Consider the following 21437-nt stretch of genomic DNA (forward strand, 5'->3'; position numbering starts at 1 on the left):
ATCTGACCTCACCCGGCCGGCGCTGCCACCATCGCCTCGTCCCGCCGCCATCTTGGGGGTGGGCACGGCGACACGGGCGCGGCGCCATCTTTGTGCAGGGCGCGCTCCACAGGGGAGCGGGCGGGAAGAGCGGGGGGGAGTGAGGGCGGCGGCGCCATCTTGGTGCCGGGCAGCGCTCAAAATGGCGCCAGTCTTAAAGGAGCCGAAAGCATTCAGCTGCTGAGAAGTTTGTGCTGCCTGAAAAAAGTGATTCACTGGTAGTTATTTTTACTTGTCTGACGTAATGGAGAACACTGTGAAGCATAATTTCTTTTTAAATGAATAAAGGATAGTTCAAAGGCATTAGTTGTAATTTTATTGGTGTACAGCAGGCGCTTCTGAGTGGTTAAGTGCAGCCAATTTTAACTTGTCTACACCAGTGATGTGTGGAACAATAAAGTGCATCTGTGGCTTTCTAGGAATATTATAAGTCTTAGCAACTTCCTGTAGCCACAGGCACAGGACCTATACCAGAGGAGCTGGGATCCCAGTGCCAGCACATAGGGCTGTAAACTCTTATCAGCCCAGTGCAATAGCTAATTTTTTTTTAACTCAACGCTAGTTAAGAATTGTTCATGTGCATTTGTTAAATTAAAATTACCTGAAGAAAACGAAGGTTGTAACTTTCCTTGAGTTTCATAGTAAAAAGTACAAGGTCAGATGTGTCCTTTACATCACTGACCTCATCCTGAAATTTCTGCCGAATTTCAAGATGGCATTAAGGTGCAGTTTCGTTATACTGTTGGATCAATATAATGTCCAAATCCTGACAGATAAGGTCTCCCTACTCCTCCCTGCCCACATCTTTTTCCTTGCAGGACCTTTTGCCCACATATCCACCCTGAACCAGTTCAACTCATGGACCTGACAGAAAATTGGCCACTTCTCTGCCAAATTGGCTTTTTTCTAATATGTCTAATCAAACTAGTTCAGTTCAGGGGTAAACAACAATCAGGGAAGGTACAAGGCTGGTGGAGGACAGGGCAAAGAAAGCACAGGAAAAAATGCCACTGAGCCATTCAAAAGCTCCAGGTCTGATGTGAACATTCTACAGAACCAAATTTTCCTTCCATCTGTTTGTTTCAGTGTTTGATTTAAACAGAAATCTAGACAGCTGAGTTTTCCTCTCCCTGCAGACATTCCCTCCTGCTTAATCACCTCAGGGATGCCTGAGGGGTGTCGCGTTGGGATTGGGAACCTTTGGCACAGCGGATGCAGCCGCTTCCTTTCCCCATGGCTCATTTTTTCCTGCTGTGAAACGGCGACAGAAATTATTCAGGAGACTTACACGACCTGTCTCACGGGTGCAGGTCAAGCCTTGTCACTAAAGGAAGAGGGAAGAGAAGGCAGTTTTCTCTCAACACCTCACTGCAGCAGCTGTCAGCTCTCAAGCACTGAGGGAGAGCTCGGCGCCCACCCACAGCCCAGGGCCGGGCAGTATTGCAGGATCGTGGCAGGAAGACCTTACACTTATCCCTTCCCTTCTCGAATAATATTAAGCCTGCAGGACGAAGTTTTTGAGAGGATTTTGACTTAGAAATTCATTTTCCAAAATGACAAAAGGCTTCACCCAAAGGGAAATTCCCTGCCATTGCCACGCTGAAGTATTTACATACCACAAAAAAATATGCCGCTATGGTTATGCCAGCATGAACTTCCACCTGAACACAAGCTGGGGTATTTCCCCAGGCAGCCGAACCCCTCAGATCCCGCAGAGCCCTCAGAACGCTTTTCCCCGCCAGGGCTGCAGCTCCACTCCCGCCTTCCTGCGGCCTCAGCGGCTCCTCCCAGGAAGTCCCAGCCGCAGATGAAGCCTTTGGAGCAGAGAAAGCGGAATGTGTGCCAGGGCAGCCTGGGCGGCTGTGCCAGCCTTTGCCGCCTAAAGCAGCGCGGCCCAGCTCGATGTAAGTTGTTTTTTGTCCCCGCTGTCCCTCTGGCAGCTGCTTTGTCCCTCAGTGTCAGCTCCTGCTGGCGCTGCTGCTGCTGCTCTCGCCCTGCACTCGCCTTGGTGCTGCGCTCCTCCTGGGGCACATCCAGGGACAGCCGCGTCCCCAAAGCCTCCCGGGTGCACCCCCGAGCTGCCAAGGCGGGGATCGAGGAGCACCGGGATGGAGGAGGCGGCTGGGACCCGCGGGCTGGAGGTGGTGAGTGACCAGCCCCCGAGGTGACCTTCCCGGCTGTCACCTCCCGAGTCCTGTGCTCAGCCCAGTGCACCCTCCCAGAGTCAGCGGTGGTGACCCGGGTGCTGCCCTCAGTCCAGCGCACAGCTCTGACACAGCTCTGTGTTTGCTGCTATCTGATAAAGCCTTTTTTACAGCCACACTTGGATTCTGTCCCCTGCAGGGTAGGTCTCCTCATTCCAGGACTCCTTTGCTTTGCACCCCAAAGCAGTGTCCCCCCACATCTCAGTGTCATGTAAGCACAAGGTGGAGATTTTACAGTCATAATCAATATGATGCTCTGGCTTCCAATTTTTCCATAAATTGTGCTATTTTTTTCCCACTTGGCAAACAGATGTGAAACCCCACTGGTCTCAGCTGGCAGCTGCTTCACACTTTTTTTTAGAAATAACAAAAAATGCATACACTGGGGACTCACATCCTGCATGTAAGGATGGAAAGTGCCCTTAGGAGTATTGAGAGCTTACCTGTAGGCTGGTCAGCTTCAAATCTGTTTTAATTAATTTATTGGCAGATGGGTAAATTAATTCATGGCTGGTCATAATAAAGGTGCATACATCCTCCAGCCTCAGTGCTTTTATCTGAAGTACCTAACAAAACATTCACTTATTTTCGCTTAAATATTGTATGTTTAAGTAATGCTGTGGAATAGCTGAAGGAACCTGAGGTGAAGGAGCCTGAGGTGAAGGTTCTGCATTTTACACACAGATATCAATTTGTTTGGGGCCTTGAAGGAAAGATATTCACCAAAATCACTTTAGAGATAGAAGGTGTTTCATTCCTGTTAATTGGAACAAAACTTGTAACTAAACCAGAGCTGCAGGAGCTGAGAGGCCGGAGATTTCTGAATGGGCCAGGAAGGTGAAAGTGTTGCAAGGGAGGAAGGGCAGAGGCAGGAGTTACCTGGGCTCAGTGACACTGGATGGGAGGATGCCCTCTCACTGTGTCCATACCACTCCCATCAGTGCAGAGGAGAGCAGGGGAAGCCTGGACTGGAAGAGAGGAGGCAGAAGGCAGAAGTCATGGTTGCCCTTGTGCTCCTGATCCTGTGTGTCACATGCACAAAGTACAGCCCCAGCACTGGGGACATTGCAGTGATGACACACAAAGCAGCTTGCTCTGCCTTTTCCTCTCTGTGGCAGAACAACCTTTGGGCCTGCCTGATCCCAGGTACAGGTGTGCTTTAACCCTGTGCAGCAGTTGTCTGAGCCCTGTCCTTTGTCTGGGAATTGCAGGAGTGAGAGAGCCGGAGCTGTGGCATGCTCAGGAGAGCGGGACCGTCCCTGCGCCACTTCTTGCTGCAGAGGAACGTCAGTACTGGACACAGCTCGTGCTCCAGAGAGGTATGGAATGCCCAGGGGTGCTGTTCCTGCCTGGCAGCCTGCCCAGGGCAGCTCAGAGCAGACAGAACACATCAGGAAAAGCCACTCTGGTGCAATTTCCTCTTTATCTGCTTATTTCCAGGGAGCATTTAAAGGATCCTCATAAGTAAGGGGATATCCTTCATAGAGGAGTTCTGGGGTTGCTTCATCTGATGGTCTCTACCTCAGAGAGCCTCTTGGCTTGCAAAGTACTTGGAAAATATCAGCATCCCACTCAGAGATCCCAACATGCAGAGCAAGGCAGTCACACACAGCAGAGAGCCACTGGTGGAAAATTATGGATGCCAAGTCTTCTGCACTGGCACCCAGCTCTCCTGTGTGGCTGCCAGGCAAACTGCCCCTTCTGTCTGGGGACAGAACAGGCTGAAACAGATTTGAGGGCTGCATGGTCCTGAGCCTGTGTTGCTCTCTGTGGCAGCATCACACACAGGCTGGGATAGGATGGGATGGAGGGGATATCAGAAAAAAAAAAGTATTTGTTATTTCTGTTCCTGAAGCAGACAAGGCCTTTCCTCAGAACTGGGAATTTCAAGGCTTAAGGCACCTTGTTCCCTCTGATCCCCATCACACTTGGTCATCTTTTAAATTCTCTGACCTGTGGCCTTCAGCAGCCCCACTTTGCAAGAACAGCATTGGAGCTGTTAATATTTTACCTCCAGCTATCTTTTACTTCCCAAGCCATAAATCCTTCTGCTCCCACCCTAATCAATCTCAGGCACCAGGTCTTGTGACTGTAACAGCCACGAGCTTGTGCAGAAGGAGCAGAGCTGAGGGAGAGAGGAGAGGAGAGGAGAGGAGAGGAGAGGAGAGGAGAGGAGAGGAGAGGAGAGGAGAGGAGAGGAGAGGAGAGGAGAGGAGAGGAGAGGAGGAGAGGAGAGGAGAGGAGAGGAGAGGAGAGGAGAGGAGAGGAGAGGAGAGGAGAGGAGAGGAGAGGAGAGGAGAGGAGAGGAGAGGAGAGGAGAGGAGAGGAGAGGAGAGGAGAGGAGAGGAGAGGAGAGGAGAGGAGAGGCTGCCATGGATTCAGTGACTTCTGCTTGTCATTGGCTGCCTGCCTGGCACCAGGGTGGAGCAGAGTCCACCTGGTGCCCTCTGAAACACAGAGCTCCTCGGCTGGGGGTTTGCAAAGATCAAAGGGTTGGAGCTGTATCAAAATCCAAGGACCTCAGCACAAAGTATCCTTGGGGCACAGCCCAAATTCTGGAGCAGTGCTGGGAAGAGCAGAGGGGAGCAGGTAAGTCCTGTGCAGCTGAGTGTTGGGAGGAGGCTGACCTGGTTCCCTCCACCATCCTGGCACGGCAGAGCACAGACCCCTGCACATCCCCTCACCTCAGCTGCTTTCACATGCCTTCCCTGTGCCAGTCCAAATGTGCTTTATTTGCTGTGGTGACAATGGCTTTCTGCACTCATTGCTTCAGGGCTGCCCTCCTCCTGCCCCCACGCTGGCTCTTTCTGGTGCACTGAGCATCATTTGTCTGCAGTTTCCAGCCCCTTCCCTGTCTGGTGCCTTTTCCCTGCACTGCTGAGTTACTGAATTCTGTCTCTGCTGCTTTTCATCATCCTCGTGATGAATTCCCCATAAAGCACATCTAACTTTCTCCCACTGTGCTTATCCACCTGGAAGGAGGGTTTTGCTTTCAGTGTTTCCTGCTGTCTTTCTTTCCACTCCCCTGAGCCATGATGTGCATGGAAATTTCAAACCAGTCACAGCTTGGTACCTCAGTGTGCCTGTACATCACACTGACCTCTGTGCTCTGCTCTCTCTTGCCTGTACCTAATTACTGCTTGGGTTTGACATGAACTTTAAATAGAAAACTGCACATTTTGTAGGATTCAGAGCAAGCCCCCTCACCAAGCACTTCATCAGGACAGAGGAGTATCTACTACTGCTACTTCATAGAGCAGCATGGAATAAAATAGTTTGTTTTTCTAGGAAAAGGGGATGTTTCATGGCTTGTAGAGTAAGGAGGTCCTTCCCATGAAGATGGAGAGGTTATGGAAGGTAAAAGCCTGAGGTCTGGGGTCCTTGGCCTGGCTGTTACAGCCTGGCTGAGCTTGACCCCATGACTAATCCAAACAGGGAATGAGGTTTAAGGCATTGCCACCTCCCCAGTGAGTGTACAAAAGCTTCTCTTGTTCATCTATTTTCCCAATTCTTGTTGAAACTTGTAAGTGAAAGCAGAAACCACTGCAACAGTTATTACTGCTCCAAGATCAGTCAGGAGCAGCCCATGAAGCAATACTAAGGGCACACCTTCTGGTGGGAAAAAACTTCCCTGGAGAGGCCACAGCTCCTTTGGGGCCTCATGTAAAAGCTTCAAACTCACTTTATTTTTCACTCTCTGCAGGCAAAAATGTCAAGGCCGGTGCAAGCTCGGAGGCTGGAGGGAATAGATAAAAATATCTGGTGAGTTAAAAGAATATCTGGTTTACCCAGGTGGTAGATGTGGTTTTAGGCATCCTAAAACCATATTGAAACCACAGCAGCCACACAGCACAGAGCAGAAGTTTCCCTCAGCTGCTTTGCACATGTTCAGGAAGCACATGAGAGCAAGTTTGTCCCAGAAGACTTTACCATGAGTCAGTGCTGTACCTGCAGCTCTCACTTCAGCATGCATCAGGTTTTTTGCACCACTGGGCAGGCAGAAGCACCGCCCTCCCTCTGACCCATCCACCCAAACCTGAGCCAAGTGTTTGCTGCAGCCTGGCACCTGCTCCAAGCTCACCCTGGGGCACCACAAGCAGAGGGGCAGGGCAAGGGCTGCTGAAAATGCCATTCCCATCCTGCCAGGCACAATGTGGCATTGGGAAAGTTGTGTGCTGGAAAAAGAGATTTAAATGATCCTTCCCCAAGGCCCTGCTGTGTGTGGGCTTGAGCTACAAACTGCCAGTGAGCTGGCTCTTGTTTGGTTTGAGATGAGCAGCGAGTTCAGCCCACTTTGCCCTCTGCAGAAGCCTTCACAATGTTTAGGTGCTAAATATTGCAGAGCTGGTATGGGCTTGAAAATCTCCAAATCCCCTCCTGGTCAGTCCAGTGTGATCTGAAACACCACAGGCTTTCAGCTGTGACCACACACTGACCCCAGGAGCTGTTTGCTGGGAGAATGAATATTAAAACAGTTCCCCCAGTGCAATAGTTCATCATCCTTGGTTTAATTTCAGCAGGTCTGAAGTGACCTGTGCTGGTCCTGCCTGCCTGTGAGCAGCAGGATGGCTCTGCAGGAGGGACACCAACCCCACTCCTTCCTAAGGGATGCTGTGAGCAGGCCCTGTGCCAGCACACTGCTCACACCCTCTGAAAGTGCTTTTGTTTCCCTTCTCTCCAGGGTGGAGTTTGTAAAACTGGCTACCACCTACTCCAAGGTGAACCTGGGCCAGGGCTTCCCTGACTTCCCTGCACCAGAATTTCTGCGAGAGGCACTGCTGAGAGCCCTCAGCGGGGGGAGCCACATGCTGCACCAGTACACCCGTGCCTTTGTGAGTGACACAGCTCCCTGCCAGCACCACCCCTCCATCCCCACCAGCCCTGGCTGCTTCAGAGCTCAACAGCAAAAAACACGAGGCAAAACACACATCCAGCCTTGACCCACTGTTCCCAGTAACTCTCTGGGATGTTTGAAGCAGCTGGGCTGGAAGATGTCATGGGGTTCTTGGCTTCCCTTCCAAGGGTTCATCCTTGGTTTAGGAATCTTCTGCAACCCAATTCCCACCCTCCTCTCACCCCACAGGGCCACCCACCTCTGGTGAAGGTCCTGGCCCAGTTTTTTGAGAAGCTGCTTGGACGAGAGCTGGATCCTATGACCAATGTGATGGTGACTGTGGGGGCATACCAGGCCCTGTTCTGCTGCTTCCAGGCTTTAGTGGATGAAGGTGATGAGGTAACCCAAGATAAGGGCTTGTTGCACTGCCAGCCTTCCCCCAGGCTGGTTTTCATTGTCCTTTACCAAAGCAAAACCAGTTTTATTATCCCCATTCTGCAGTACCTGAGCTTCCAAAGAAAGAAATTATTTGCTGCAGGGCACTGTCTCATTTCTGCATAAAGCAAAATAACCCTTTTTGTCCTGAGTGGTGGTGTCCTTCCTGACACTCCCCACAGGCAATGCAGGTTCTCCATTACAGTAATGAGGGATTAAAATGTCCTGTCCCTCCCATTGCTCTCTGCACTCCTCAGGGAAGGTCTGAGCAGGACCAGGAGGATGCTGACATGTCCCTTTCTTCCAGGTGATAATCATTGAACCCTTCTTTGACTGCTATGAGCCAATGGTGAAAATGGCTGGTGGGACACCTGTGTTTGTGCCTCTGAGACCGGTGAGTGGCTGGAGAAGGGAAGAGTCACAGCAGTCAGCAAAGAGGTGAGTGGTAAACAAGGTGCAGAGGTAGCAAAGCAAACCAAGATTCCCATGTTCTCTGTAGAATCCTCCAAAAGATGGAAGATTGATGTCTAGTGCAGACTGGCAGCTGGACCCAGCTGAACTGGCTTCTAAATTCAATGAACGGACAAAAGCCATCGTCCTGAACTCGCCCAACAACCCTCTGGGCAAGGTAACACTGCTGCCCCTGCTGGGGGGCCTCAGCCTGCCCTGCACACAGGGGATGTGGGTGCTGTGGGAGCACCACATGCTGTGCTCAGTCTCCTGGTGGTTTAAAGCCTTGTCTGAAGGCTTAAAGACAACTGTTAGATCACTGCAGCAGCTCCTGCCCCTCCCTGGCATGGGAGATGGTGCCAGGAGGACACTCACAGCCTGCAGGGGCTCAGAAACGCTCCTGCTGTGCCTCTGCTGCAGGTGTTCAGCCGCGGGGAGCTGGGGCTGATTGCAGAGCTGTGTGTGAAGCACGACGTGCTGTGCATCAGCGACGAGGTGTACGAGTGGCTGGTGTACGACGGGAAGCAGCACATCCGCATCGGTACGGGCTGGGCGGGGCCGCAGGGCAGGGAACGGGCGCTGCACTCGGGCTCTGCAAATCCAGGAGCTGCCTGCATGCACAGCTCTGCTAGGCATGAATCCCCCACTGGGGGTATTTTGAGACATTTCAATCTCAGCCTCCAAACCAGGCCCTAAACAGAAGCTCTGACTTCAGAGCCAGAGGGGACATCTAGAACAAAAAGCTGCTTGGCTCCAGTGAAACTGATTTTTTCCCATGCTTTGTAAAGCCACAGTTTTCTGAGTGTCTCTAGTTCCCAGGAAATCCATTTCAACACAGTTTCAGCCTGTTCTTCCAGCTGGAGGAACATGCCATCACCTTGATGCAGGGTGATGGTGCTTGGCATCTCTGAAAGCCCCTGGGGCTGGGTACATGCCTGTGAAAATGCTTAATTAAAAGGAGATGCTCTTGAGAAACCTGGCTGCCTGTTTGGGATGTGTTTTGAGGCTCATCCAGGTGAAAGAGGTGCAGTGAACACTAAAGATCACCGTGGATTATGGTGACAGAGGGCTCAGCCCAGAGGAGCATGCTGAGCTCTGCCATTCTCTCCTTGCATTGCCAGCCAGCCTGCAGGGGATGTGGGAGCGCACGGTGATCATTGGCAGTGCTGGGAAGACCTTCAGTGCCACGGGATGGAAGGTGAATATCCCCTGTGGCACCTCCTTGTGTCCCCAGCCCTGTCCCTTTGCACTGGGGACACTGCCCACGCTCAGCTTTGAGCCTCAGGGTCTGAATACCAGAGGTGCTCCATGAAAGTTCTGTCTGTAACATACAATGAAGCCAGCACAGGCACAGAAAGGGGAGCCTGAGCAGGCAGCCAGACTCACCATCTTCCTCCTCCTCTCCTGGCTGCAGGTGGGCTGGGTTGTGGGCCCTGACAGGCTGCTGCAGCACCTCCGTACTGTGCACCAGAACTCTGTGTACCACTGTGCCACCATTGCCCAGGTAAGGCAGCTCCCTGAGCCTGGCCCTGCAATGCCCAAACCCTCAGAGCAGGGGTAAGAGATGGTCCTCTTGCCCACACCTGACCTGAAAGGCACACACAAGTGATTTGTGGTGCTCTGGAGAGGCTCCTTCCTCTCTCCCTACAGTTGTTCTGTGTCTGGGAGGAAGGGGAGAGTCCAGCCTGCCTGGGTTATATTCCTTATCTTGCATTGACAAATCTAAGGGGCAGTTCAGAGGGGCTGGGGGCAGACAGCTCCCTAATCACCTGTGAATTGCAGGAACTTCAGTTCCCAAGGAAGCCCTGACCATCTTCCACTGGGCACTGGCCCCTCTCTCCTTCCAGGAGGCCGTGGCTCAGGGTTTCCAGAGGGAGCTCACGCTCTATGGAAAACCAGAGAGCTACTTTGTCCAGCTGCCCAAGGAGCTGCAGCAGAAGAGAGACTGGCTGGTTCAGAGCCTGGATGGGGTGGGGATGAAACCCATCATCCCAGAGGGCACCTACTTCCTGGTGGCAGACATCTCCCCGTTCAGTGAGTCACCTGCAGTCCTGCCCAGGTGGGCTGGGCGTGGTGCTGCTGCCAGGGACAGGAACCTGCATAAACCATCACCAGAGCAGGGATGGGCTGCATGTTCCTCATCCCAGCTGCAAGGATGTGGGCTTGGGGCTCAGCTGAGGCACCTGGCAGCTGCCCCAGCCTCTGTCCTGCTGTGCTTCTCCTGCAGAATCTGATGTGCCCGATGTCCCCAACTCAGATGAGCCCTACGACTCCAGATTTGCAAAGTGGATGGTCAAGAACAAGGTAAAAGGGTCTGGCCCTTCCTGCTGCCTTTTCCCTGGGTGGGTTTGTGCCCCCCCAAGCTCAGGGCTGGGGCACAGCCCCAGAGCAGCACCCTCAGCTCTGTGTGTTTGCTCTGCCCAGGGCCTTGCTGCCATCCCGCTCTCCGCTTTCTACAGCGAGGCCCACAAGAACAACTACACCAATTTCATCCGGTTCTGCTTTGCAAAGGTGAGATGTGGACTGCACTGAGGAAGGCAAGGTTGGGAGCAATAATCAGGGCTGGTTTAATGAGAGAAATGCCAAGAAGAAATGCAGGATGGGCCGGGCATTGGAGCCCCACCGTGACAGCCCAGCTGGAGCAACCTCTCCTGCAGACACACGAGCTGAGCTGGGGGCTGCAGATGTGCCAGGACCGTCCTAAACTTTGTCCCATCAGCATCCTACATCTCTTGGCCAAGGAAGGGACTCTCTAGGTGCCCCTTTAGCTGCACCTGTCTCATACTGAACCTGCAAGGCTCCAGAATGAGAACAGGATTTTTGTATCAACAATGGCTGCAGTGAGGGGGAATAGGATTTGGCTGGGAGCCACTGACCAAATGTGTGGTATTTTTTAGGAGGAAGCTACACTGAAGGCAGCAAGTGACATATTGCAAAAATGGAAACAGGAGAAAACCAGCTCCTGAATACACTGAGAGAGCCAGGCTCTCCTTGGTCCTCATCTGCCCCTACTGCTCTTCTTCTTCACTTGTCTACAAACTTTGGTATGTTCTTACTTCAGTGCTTTCATCAACATTTTCTGACAGACAAATGGTTAAGTTTTTCCAGGCCCAGGGCCTGGGGGACATTTTCAGTCACTGTGAAATGATTTCAAGAAGTGACACTTTGTGTGCACCGACAGCATTTGACATTTCTTACATGTGAAAACTTTGCTAATCAGTTCTGGGATGCATCCAGCAACACACAGGGTGAGGATGGCACCTGGGCTCTGTCTCACCACCAAATTCTGAAAAAGTGTTTCAGGACTTACCTTTAAGGCTGTGCTGGAGGGTTAGTGTGGCTTGTCTTGCTCCACATCCCCACTCAGGGCAGCATTTCCATGGGCACTCTCGTTCTCACAGGACTAGACAGCATCACCAGCTGTCAGTAAAGGTGACTCAGGAAGGTGGTGGAGTCACCATCCCTGGAAGAGTTTAAAAAAAGACTGGATGTGGCACTTGGTGCCATGATCTAGTTGAGGTGTTAGAACATGGGTTGGACTCGATGATCTTAAAGGTCTCTTCCAACCTAGAATTTCTGTGATTCTGTGACTCCCATGATCCTGATGATTACAAACCCAGTGAAATGACATTTCCCATCATAAACTTTTTTCCCACTATTTTTTAATGTGCATCTCTGGGGAAAATGACCACACAATTGGTTTCCCCCAGGAAACAGGCTTTCAGTAGCCTGGCTATTGTCAAACCTTCCAAATTACTCTTGGCACTTTCTCAGGGCTGGGCAGCAAAACCTTTTCTGGCCTTTGACAAGTGCACACAGTGGCTGGGGAGGATGGTCACTGTGGCCTTGGCTGCTCCTACTGCTGGTGGCCACCACAACCTCCCACCCAGTGAGCTGGTGGGGGAATGAGCAATTCTGGAGAGGAAATTCTTGCATCAGTGTCGATTTCAGCCTGGATAAGACTGTAAAACATCATCATCAACCACCTGGGAGTTGTGTGCAGCAGACTGTGCAATGAGTGTTTGTAGCAGTTAAATTATTAAAGTGGAATTACTGCAATCATGGAAGAGTGTCTCTGTAATGACTGCAGGGCTGGTGGAGCTCTCCTTGAGAGCTGCCTCATCTCTGCTGGCTCCTGTGTGGTGGCTGCTTGTCCCACTCAGGCTGGTGGGGAGAGCTCTGCAGGTTTTCTGTATTGGGCTGCAGCTGGTGATGCCAATCCCCTTGGAGCAGAGCTGCACGGGCCAGCAGGAGGGAGGGAGAGAGGGAAGGAGGCAAAGAGCCACCTGCCCTTCCTGGTGTCCCCTCTCACCTGCGTGCTCAGCCTGGGTGGGTGAGGGTGCTGCTGAAAGCCCTTTTGCACCCATGTAAGTACCAAACATGGGGAGAGTCGCAGTCGCTGAAACAGAGGAAGAACCGTGCAATTAGATTGTTAATATGAAGATTAATTACAACACCTCCACATGCTTGGGCTCTTATCTAGGCCATGACACAACCTGCAACGGGCAGGGTGCATCCACATATCGTCTAGAACACACGCAGGGCTCGTGCAAAGACTGGCAGACGCGAGTACGCGGATTTTACACACACAACCACGCAGGACTTGTGATCTTCCTCGGCGCCCGGGGCTGCGCCTGGGGTCACCCATCCTCCCGCGGAACGCGACCGACCCTGCTTAGCTCCGCTGCCGCGCGGGCCGCTCAAACACCAACCACGTGACCTCAGGCTCCTCCCCGCTGTGGGCGGAGCCCGCGCCCTCCGGCCAATCAGCAGCGCGGGGGCGCGGCCGGCAGCGCGGGGAAGATGGCGGACACGGAGAGCGGCGTGGGGAAGCGGCCCCGGGGCGCGCAGGTGGGCGGCGAGGGGGGCCCGGGTCCAGCCCGCACCCTGAGGGGAGCCCGGGGCGTTCCCCGCGTCCGGCTCTGAGGGGAGCCCGGCGGTAACGCGTGCTGTCTCCCGTAGGTTGAGGACAGGAAGGTGGACTGGCGGCGCTGGAAGCAGGAGAGTAAGGAAGGCCGGGTATCGCGGAGGCTGGGGCCGCTCGGAGCGGTCACGGCGCGGTGTTTAACGCCAGGCGCTCTTCTCCGTCCCAGGGAAAGCAGAGACGAAGAAATGGAAGGAGATTAAACTGCTGAAGAAACTGGACAAACAGCGGATGCGAGAGCTGGCAGAACAAGAAGCCCAGAGGCAGGAGGAGCAGAAGGAAGACAGAGGTGATGCCGCTGTGACCCAGTGGGGAGACCTGGGTGGAAGGTGCTAGAAAACCTGGCTGTTAAAAGGCAGTCAGTGTTCCTATCGATAGGAAAGGTGTTACTTCACAGATCCGGTGTGGAGCAGTCCACAGGCACAAACATGGTGCAGCAACCACTGCACTAGAGATCCTTCTGAAGAGAAAACCAATGATTAATCTAAGGAACAGAAGTTGCTTTTCCCCCAGCACACACAAGCTCTCTCGTGTCTCCGCTCCGCAGGGCGGCCGCACACGCTGAGCGTGGCCCTGCCCGGCTCCATCCTCAACAACGCGCAGTCCCCGGCGCTGCGCTCGTACCTGGCCGGGCAGATCGCCCGCGCCTGCGCCATCTTCTGCGTGGATGAGATCGTGGTGTTCGACGAGCACGGAGAGGACGTCAAGTAAGGCAAACACTGAAGGACAGCACGCATAGATTAGGTTTCAGGAAGGAGTTCCTCCCTGTGAGGGTGGTGATGCCCTGGCACAGCTGTCCCAGAGAAGCTGTGGTTGCACTGTCCCTGGAGGTGCCCAAGGCCAGCTTGGATAGGGCTTGGAGCAAACTGGGATAATGGAAGGTGTCCCTGCTCATAAAAGATCATCTTGTTCCACCTCCTGTCAAGTTCCCTTCCAAGCCAGGCCATTCTGTGATTCTCTGAAGGAAGAGCCATCTTGTTCTGCATAATATTTCCTCTCAGCTTTCTGTTCCTTCACTCTTCTATTAAGCTAAGGCCAGGAAGGAACTGCATGTACCTCTCCCCAGTGCCAGGATTACAGGGACCACTATACCCCAGGGGAAAAGATACTGACTGAACTGCCCTGGCAGCTCAGATCATTTATCCCAACATGGGGTTGACAAAGCAGCAGGAGGCCGAGTTCTCCTTGCTGTGGAGGGACAGGACACCTATCAGGGCATCTTCCTTACATCCTGCCACATCACATTAATACATAAAGATCAAAATACAAAACTGAAAAAGGTACTTGGCTTGGAGAGAGCTCCAAGGATGATTTGTTAAAAGATTGTCTCTGGAGCAGCCCTATTACGAGGGTTAGAGGGGAGGGATGTGCTCCTGTTGTCAGATTAAGAAGCAAGGCTTGGTGTTCTGGAGACCTGACCAATCTCATGCCGAGTTAACAAGCTGCTTGCTTTCACTTTCAGGAGCGTGGAGGGGGATTTTGAAGGAATTGGGAAGAAAGGCAAGGCTTGTGTGCAGCTGGCTCGGATCCTGCAGTATTTGGAGTGCCCTCAGTAAGTTTGCTTTTCTCTATACTCAGCTCCTTTGAGTCAGAACAGGGCCAGAATTGAGATCCAGATGCCATAAACATACCTTTTCACATTTCACCTTTCTCTGGCGACAGGTACTTGAGGAAATCCTTTTTTCCAAAACACGAGGACCTGCAGTTTGCAGGTAAATGCAGTTGTGTCTCTCCTTCCTGAGCTCTGGCTCCTTGTGTGTGGGACAGCCAGGACTTTTCCCCATTCAGCACTGGACCTGAGAGGGAAGGAGCAGGGCAGCACCTGCACCTACAGCTGTGTTTCCCCCAGCACCTCTTTGCTCTGTGCTGTTCCAGGGCTGCTCAACCCCCTGGACAGCCCCCACCACATGCGGATGGACGAGGACTCGGAGTACCGGGAGGGCGTCGTGCTGGACCGGCCCACCAAGCCAGGCAGAGGCTCCTTTGTGAACTGTGGGATGAGGAAGGTGTGTCTGTTACCCACAGATACAAAACAGCTTCCCGTGTCCCTCTGGCAGATTTGCAGCAGGCAGGGTGGGCGCTGCTGGGTTTCTGAAGGCTGCAGTGGGCTGGTGGGGGTTTAGGGCAGTTGCTGTCTTGTTCCTTCTGACTTGGTAATGTCTGTGGCTTCCCAAGCCCCAGCAGGCCCCAGGCATTCCAGCAGATCATTGCTTTACTGCTGCAGCCAAACCTTTGAGTAGCAAAATAAGGTTCAGACAGATGAGCAAGCCCCTGAGCCACACACAGAGCTCCTCATCTCAGCTCCATGGCAGAACAGACCCCCACTTCCTCAAAGGATTCCCTTCCTTCCTTCCCCACCTTCCCCAGTCCTTCCAGAATGTCTGGTGCTGATGGTGGTGTCACTGCAGGAGGTGCAGATTGACAAACAGCTGAACCCTGGTCTGCGAGTCACAGTGCGCCTGAAGGAGCCCCAGAATCCAGGTAATCCATGGCTCCAGGAGCAGCTGTAAACTTCAGTCCTGCAGGAGCTGGTCCTTCTGTATGACAGGTTTGAAGGTACCCAACAATTCTGCATGTTCCCTTCACTCTATACACAAATTTAGTAACACCCTTACCATGCCTGCCTCAATAACTGGAAAGAACTGTCATCTCTTCTTCTCAGCAGTAAACAGCCCCAACACACTCACAGGCTTTCCAGAGCTCACCAGATTTCCACAATACTTTTTCACATTCTGGAAAAAGAGAGGGTGATGGCTGTGGCTGGTCAAATCTCACCACATCCCAGGGGCTGTTTAACCTCTTTGCTTTCTTTCAGAGGCCAAAGTGAGGAAAGGCACCGTGGTGTCCTCGCAGCACCCCCGGGCAGTCTCAGGCTTGTACTGGGGCTACAGCGTCCGCCTGGCCTCCTGCCTGAGTGAGTATCCAGAGATTCCCTGCCTGGGCTTCCACACCAGTCCCAGGCCTACTGGCTGCACACATCTTTCCTAGAAATCTTGTCTGAAGGAGATGTGCACATTACACGTGCAGCCAGCAGTGATGTGGCAGTCAGATTTTAGGGCTGAAACAAGACATGAACCACCCAGTCACCCTCCAGGACTCTGCTCTGTAATTTCCACTCACTGCTGCTCCAATGGCAAGAGATGAGTTGATGCCCCTCTCTATTTCCAAGATAACTACATCCCACTCATTCACATCAGAGTCAGCAATCAAATTTGAGTTCAAGAGCCCTGGAAAATTCTTTTTGTATCTTCTGGTTGATTGGACCTTGTAGGAAAGACTGTAAGCTGTTAGAGGGTGGTTCCTGGCACCTGTCTTTGAGCTTTGAGGAAAAGGATGGGGGAGACTCTTGCAGCAAGGGAATTATGTGGGAAAGAGGAGTCATTCTGTCTCCAGCTGCACTTTAGGCACTGAAAGCAACTCTTGCTGCCACCACTCAACCATGGAGTGTTTCAGCCTGTCCAGAAGGCACACGGGTGAGGACATGGCAGCAGTAACCCCAAACTCTTTTCCAGGTGCTGTCTTTTCCGAGTGCCCATTCAAGGAAGGTTATGATCTCTCCATTGGCACCTCAGAGCGGGGCAGCTCCGTGGACCAGGTCACTCTGCCCTCCTTCAGGTTTGTGTCCTGCCTGCTTGGACCCACTCAGAGCTCCCAGTGAGGCTGGTGCAGGCAGCAGAGCAGGGGAAATACCTCAGAACAAGGCCAATTCTTTTCCTCTTTCTCTGCAGTTGGTAGCAGGGACTGTCACATTGGCCAGGTGCTGTGTGGCTCTGGTGGGGAGGCAGCTGCAGTGGCCACCATCAGCAACAGCCACAGCTCCCTGCTTCAGCAGCACACAGGAGCCTGGATGCAGACCTGGGCAGTCTGCCTTCTCACCCTGTCCTTGTGCTCTCCCCAGGCATGCCCTTGTTGTATTTGGAGGCCTTGAGGGCTTGGAAGCTGGGGTTGATGTGGACCCAAACCTGGAGGTCACCGACCCAAGCGTCTTGTTTGACTTCTACCTGAACACATGTCCCAGCCAAGGCAGCAGAACCATCCGGACTGAGGTAGGGCTGAGGGTGCTGGGTGTGCCCAGGGCAGTGCTGGGTGTCTGCCTGGGCAGTGCCACATGGCCCAGCTGGGCTCTGACTGCCCTGGCTCTGCTGCAGGAGGCACTGCTGATCTCTCTGTCTGCGCTGAGACCACACATTGAGGAGGCTGTGAAGACACCCAAAGACAGCTGAGGGAAGGGAAACCACTGACCTTGCCCTTGGGGAGGCAGCTCTTCAAATGTGGGGTGCTGGGCAGGTCACTCCAGGAGCCAGGAGGGACCGAGGCACAGTGGGACTGGAGCTGTGCAGACCCAGGGACCCAGCATTGGAGCTGTAACACCTCAGCCCTGGAAGGGCAAAGGTGACCAAGATCAAAGAGAGACTCCTTTGAATACAATGGTCTCCCATAAGCATTTGCAGGCTCATGTTAAAGCCACAGGTTATATAGATATCTATATATCACCCAGTCCAACTGCCCTTTTTTCTTTATATAGACTCCCTCTAGAATGTTCTCTTGTCTCCTATTGGTGCTGGTTTATTGCAGTGCCCCACCCCTGTTGCCTCATTGGTTCCCCAGTTGGCAGCCCCTCCTCTACACCACTTGTGCTCAGTTCCCATTGGCCCTTAACCCACGGATCCATCCCTTTCCCCCCTTACAAACCCTGTGTCCTCAGCCCCATTTGGTCTCTGTCCCTGGACTCTCTACATTGCAATAAACTGTGTTTGGAGCTCCACACAAAGAGCTGTGTCTCACCTTATTCATCAGCAGTTTAAGCAAGCTCTGGGCTGTGGGAGTGCAGGTGGCTCACAGAGGCTGGTTCTGGACACAGCTCAACACCCAGCCAGGCATTCACTGCTCTGGGAGCCCAGGTCTGTGCCCTCCTGCCTGTGTGGTCCAGCCAAGGGCTGGTTGCTGCTTCCCAGCAGCTGGCACAAGCCTGGCAGCAGACTTGGTCTCAGCAACTCGGACATCAGGGTGGGAATAAAGCTGTGTGGAACCTCAGCTGCTGCGAAATCCAGGTGTGTGTCTGGATTCCAGGCAGTGCCTCTGCAGTGATGTGGCCTTCAGACTGAAACAAAGTCAGAACTTATGCCAAGAAGCTGTTCCTGCCTCAGCCTGACTTCCCCCAGCCCCCCTTCAAGGCTTCATCTTTCCCAACAGCAGGAAGGGCTGGAGCTTCAATTGAGCCTCAGCACTAAACACATCATCTCATTACAGTCTGCCTCTGTCTGTGATGCCTTAAGCTCTGCCTACAGTGAGCTCAGACAGGAAAGCAGCTGGAAAAGTTGGCTCCATCCTCCCCTCCTCCTGCTGAGATATTCAGAGCTTTGGTGAGAGCAGATAAGAAACAATATCATGGGTGTTCAAAACTTTACTGCTAAAACCATCTTCTGAAAGAAAACAATTGTACAGTTCTTTGGCCTCGGGAAGGCAGGAACTTCTCCTCTCCTCCCTTGGCACTCACCTTGCTCCCCTCCTTCCCTGCTAAACAGCAACTGCTGACTTCCCTTTCTGCCTGAGTGAGCCTCACACAACTCCAAGGCAGCAGTGGATTAGGAGCAAATCCTAGAGAGCAACTTCAGTGTCAGGTGCCCCTGAGCCTCCTGCAGGACCACTCTGGAGCCCTGCTGTGTGTCTGTGTTTCAGTCAGACACAAGGGGAACAGTGGAGAGAAGCACAGGTTTGAATCTGAATTCCCACATTTACAACTGCACAAGGAATTCTGCAGGTGATTGCCAGTCCCTTGCCAGGAGTTACCTGTACTTGTTCTAGTCAGGGGTCACTGCTTTCCAGCTGTGATGGCTTTCAAGTTACTTGTTCTCCTGAGGATGTTTGGGACAAAGAGGAGCCCTGAGGCTCTCTCAATGCTCTCAATGGGAACCAGGAACCGTTCCAGGGGGATTTTATCATCCACAGGGCTGTTGGGCATCACGTAGGAGCGCAACTCAATCTCCCCACTCTCCTTTTCCAAGATGAGCACCTTGAAGAAATGGGTGGGGACAGCCACGTTGTTCTTCCCAATCACCTGGTACTTCACGTACATCTTCCCATCGGCCTCCATCCTGCACCAACAGCAACAGCCCAGGTTAGCTCTGGTTTGGGGTCACTCCATCCCCTCAGTCCTCCAAGGCCCCTAAGTAAAACCCCACCCACAGCAGGCAGCAGCTCTGCCTCTGCCACAGGGCTGTAAAACAGGGCTGGGGCAGAGGCCATGGTGAGGGTGAGCTGAGCATTGGGGCCGCTCCCAAATCCCCTCCCTGCTGGCTCTTTAACAGACTTTCCAAGCTACTTCCTGCTGCTGAAGAGATCGCAACATGAGACAGCTGCTCTTTGGTGCTACGTGGAGATCTCTGAAAATAAAGTTAAGTGGAGAAGCAGTCCATGACATTGAACCTGAAAGCTTTATTCTGCAGGGATGGGGTCTGCAGTCTAATCTGGTAATCAGCTAATCTACTAAATTGTTAAGGACTGCAAAAACAAGCTGGTTATACTGCAGCTCAGCAATCCCACTTGACTCATGAAATAATGATCTTGATGGCAAATACATAAACTAATCCTAAACCTAATCAGGTACCTTTCCACAGAACCTCTGTGCACAGCTGGTCTCACCTACTGAGGGCCCTTAGTAGATCCCTCCTGGTCCCTCAGCCTGTTTTCCTTTGCCAGCACAATGCATCTTTTTGGTGCCAGTCCAGCTCAGCCCTCGTGTTTACCTGGGCAGGAAGAGGGGTCCTGTGCAGACGTAGACATTCCTGTTGTTTTTTGCCAAGCTCCTGCAGTACTTCTCAAGGTTATTCCAGGCATTCTGGTTTAAATGAGGATTCTAGAAACACAACCAGTAGTCAGTTGCTGGGGTATTTCCTCACTGTTTTAGAGTAACACATCTCACAGAGCCCCAAGCACTTTCCATACCAGATCTCCACTATCACCTGTGCTTTGGGAGCAGTGATGGCCTGGTTTGCACACCAAGGACAGGACCCATTGCTTAAGGCTGCAAGTTTTAGCAAGTGAGCATCTAATTGTTTAATTCTGCTCCTGAGAGGAGCTGCACTGAACGGGCTTGAGAGGCACTCACAGGCAGGTGCATTTGCAGGATCCCTGATGTTAAATCTATCAGTAAATCGGCACCTCCGAGTGCCTCCGGCCCCTCTCTGCCTGAACTGCTGCAGGCACAAACGCAGCGGCTCTCCCGGGGCTTTCCCGCAGGGAGCAGCGCCTGCCCTGAGCGCGGGCAGCCTCGGGCCGTACCTGCGGGGCGATGTTGCTCAGGTAGAACGTGTCCTTCATGGCCTTCTGGCTCCACCGGTGGTTGGCGGCGGCCGCCAGGTGCCCGCGGTCGAAGCCGCTGCCGCGGTAGTCGGCGTTGGTGGCGCGGTGATATTCGTGCACCGAGTCGTCCTCCTGGAAGTCGCAGGCGGCGCGGTCGGAAGCGCCGCTGAGCGTGTCCCGGTTGAGCTGCTCGATGACCCAGAGCGCGCTGCGGCTCCGCGGGTCGTAGCACAGCACGTAGGACTCGCGGCTCCGCAGCTGCGCCAGCCCGGGCAGCCCGTACTTGCTCAGCTCGGTGCGCACCGAGCCCGGCGGCGCGGGCAGGCTGGCCGCCGCCACGGCGGGCAGCACGGGCAGGCGGGCCAGCAGCCCCTCGGCCGCATCGCCCCGCTCCCGGTGCTCCCGGTGCTCCCAGCGGGCGAGGGCCGCCCCCAGCCCCGCGCCCACCGCCAGCGGCAGCACCCACCGGGCCCGCAGCATGGCCGCTACCCCGCGCGGCCGGCCCCGCCTTAAACGGGCCGCGGCCCAGCCCCGGGTGGCCGCGCTGCGCCAGGGACATCGCCGCTTTAAGGGGGAGCGCGCACAGCGATGCCGGGGCCGCCGTCCTGAGGAACGGCCCCGGACCCAGAGAGCGGGCGGGGACACCGCGGACACCGAGGACACGGACACCGCGGACACCGGGGACACGGCACACGGACACCGGGGACAAGGTCACCCTTGCCCACCGCCACCCACAGCGCTCGCAGGAGCGGTGGCACCCGTGCCGCGTATTCCTGGGGAAGGCAAAGCAAACCCACGGCGGAAAGGAGAAGGCGCAGGAGGAGCCGGGCTGGCTCCCCAGGGCTCTCTGTCACACCTGCGGCCCCAGTCCGAGTCACACCGACAGGAGAGGTTTGCACAGACATCCGTTTAGTTAAAGGAAACCTTACAAAAATAGTGTTTGAAAAAAAGAAGCGTAAAAGAAGGAGTTTTAGAGTGATGAAACGTTCACTACACCATTTTCTGGCAGTTCTTCGCAAATAAAGTGGAAAAAAATAAGTGTTATCTGTTCCTTTCTTTGGGGAAAGGGCATTTTAGAAGATTGCTCCAAACAGCTAAAACAAAGCCACTGACATTCCCTAAGGAAAATCAGCCTCTGATTCCCAAACACCCCAGACTCCCCCAAAACAACTTCTGGCCTTCACTCTGTTCAATGCCAAAGTGTGAATAATTCTAGGTGGAGTCACAAAATTCAAACTCAAAATCAATC

The 21437-nt window shown here is 53.5% G+C and overlaps 3 protein-coding genes across 3 annotated transcripts; 2 read left to right on the forward strand and 1 right to left on the reverse strand.

Annotated features, from left to right (window-relative positions):
* The first annotated feature begins 1828 nt into the window (after positions 1-1828).
* Positions 1829-12026, forward strand: KYAT1 (kynurenine aminotransferase 1). The gene is made up of 14 exons (XM_064727915.1): positions 1829-1943; positions 3455-3562; positions 5947-6005; positions 6925-7075; positions 7327-7476; positions 7820-7906; positions 8012-8140; positions 8383-8503; positions 9084-9160; positions 9377-9466; positions 9810-9996; positions 10190-10266; positions 10387-10473; positions 10860-12026. The coding sequence occupies exons 2-14, from the start codon at positions 3479-3481 to the stop codon at positions 10926-10928; spliced, it is 1368 nt and encodes a 455-aa protein (XP_064583985.1). The 5' UTR covers positions 1829-1943; positions 3455-3478; the 3' UTR covers positions 10929-12026.
* A 715-nt stretch (positions 12027-12741) lies between these two features.
* On the forward strand, positions 12742-17656 carry SPOUT1 (SPOUT domain containing methyltransferase 1). The gene is made up of 12 exons (XM_064727918.1): positions 12742-12813; positions 12925-12967; positions 13056-13175; positions 13434-13593; positions 14349-14438; positions 14549-14598; positions 14762-14892; positions 15295-15367; positions 15702-15800; positions 16399-16501; positions 16785-16932; positions 17035-17656. The coding sequence occupies exons 1-12, from the start codon at positions 12766-12768 to the stop codon at positions 17107-17109; spliced, it is 1140 nt and encodes a 379-aa protein (XP_064583988.1). The 5' UTR covers positions 12742-12765; the 3' UTR covers positions 17110-17656.
* A 616-nt stretch (positions 17657-18272) lies between these two features.
* Positions 18273-20686, reverse strand: ENDOG (endonuclease G). The gene is made up of 3 exons (XM_064727919.1): positions 20168-20686; positions 19633-19742; positions 18273-18981 (listed from the first exon to the last, which is right to left on the reverse strand). Exons 1-3 carry the CDS (start codon positions 20666-20668, stop codon positions 18699-18701), a joined length of 894 nt encoding a protein of 297 aa, XP_064583989.1. The 5' UTR covers positions 20669-20686; the 3' UTR covers positions 18273-18698.
* Between the last annotated feature and the right edge of the window lie 751 nt (positions 20687-21437).

The sequence above is a fragment of the Zonotrichia leucophrys genome, chromosome 17, assembly GCF_028769735.1.
Source record: "Zonotrichia leucophrys gambelii isolate GWCS_2022_RI chromosome 17, RI_Zleu_2.0, whole genome shotgun sequence".
Classification (NCBI taxonomy): Eukaryota; Metazoa; Chordata; class Aves; order Passeriformes; family Passerellidae; genus Zonotrichia; species Zonotrichia leucophrys.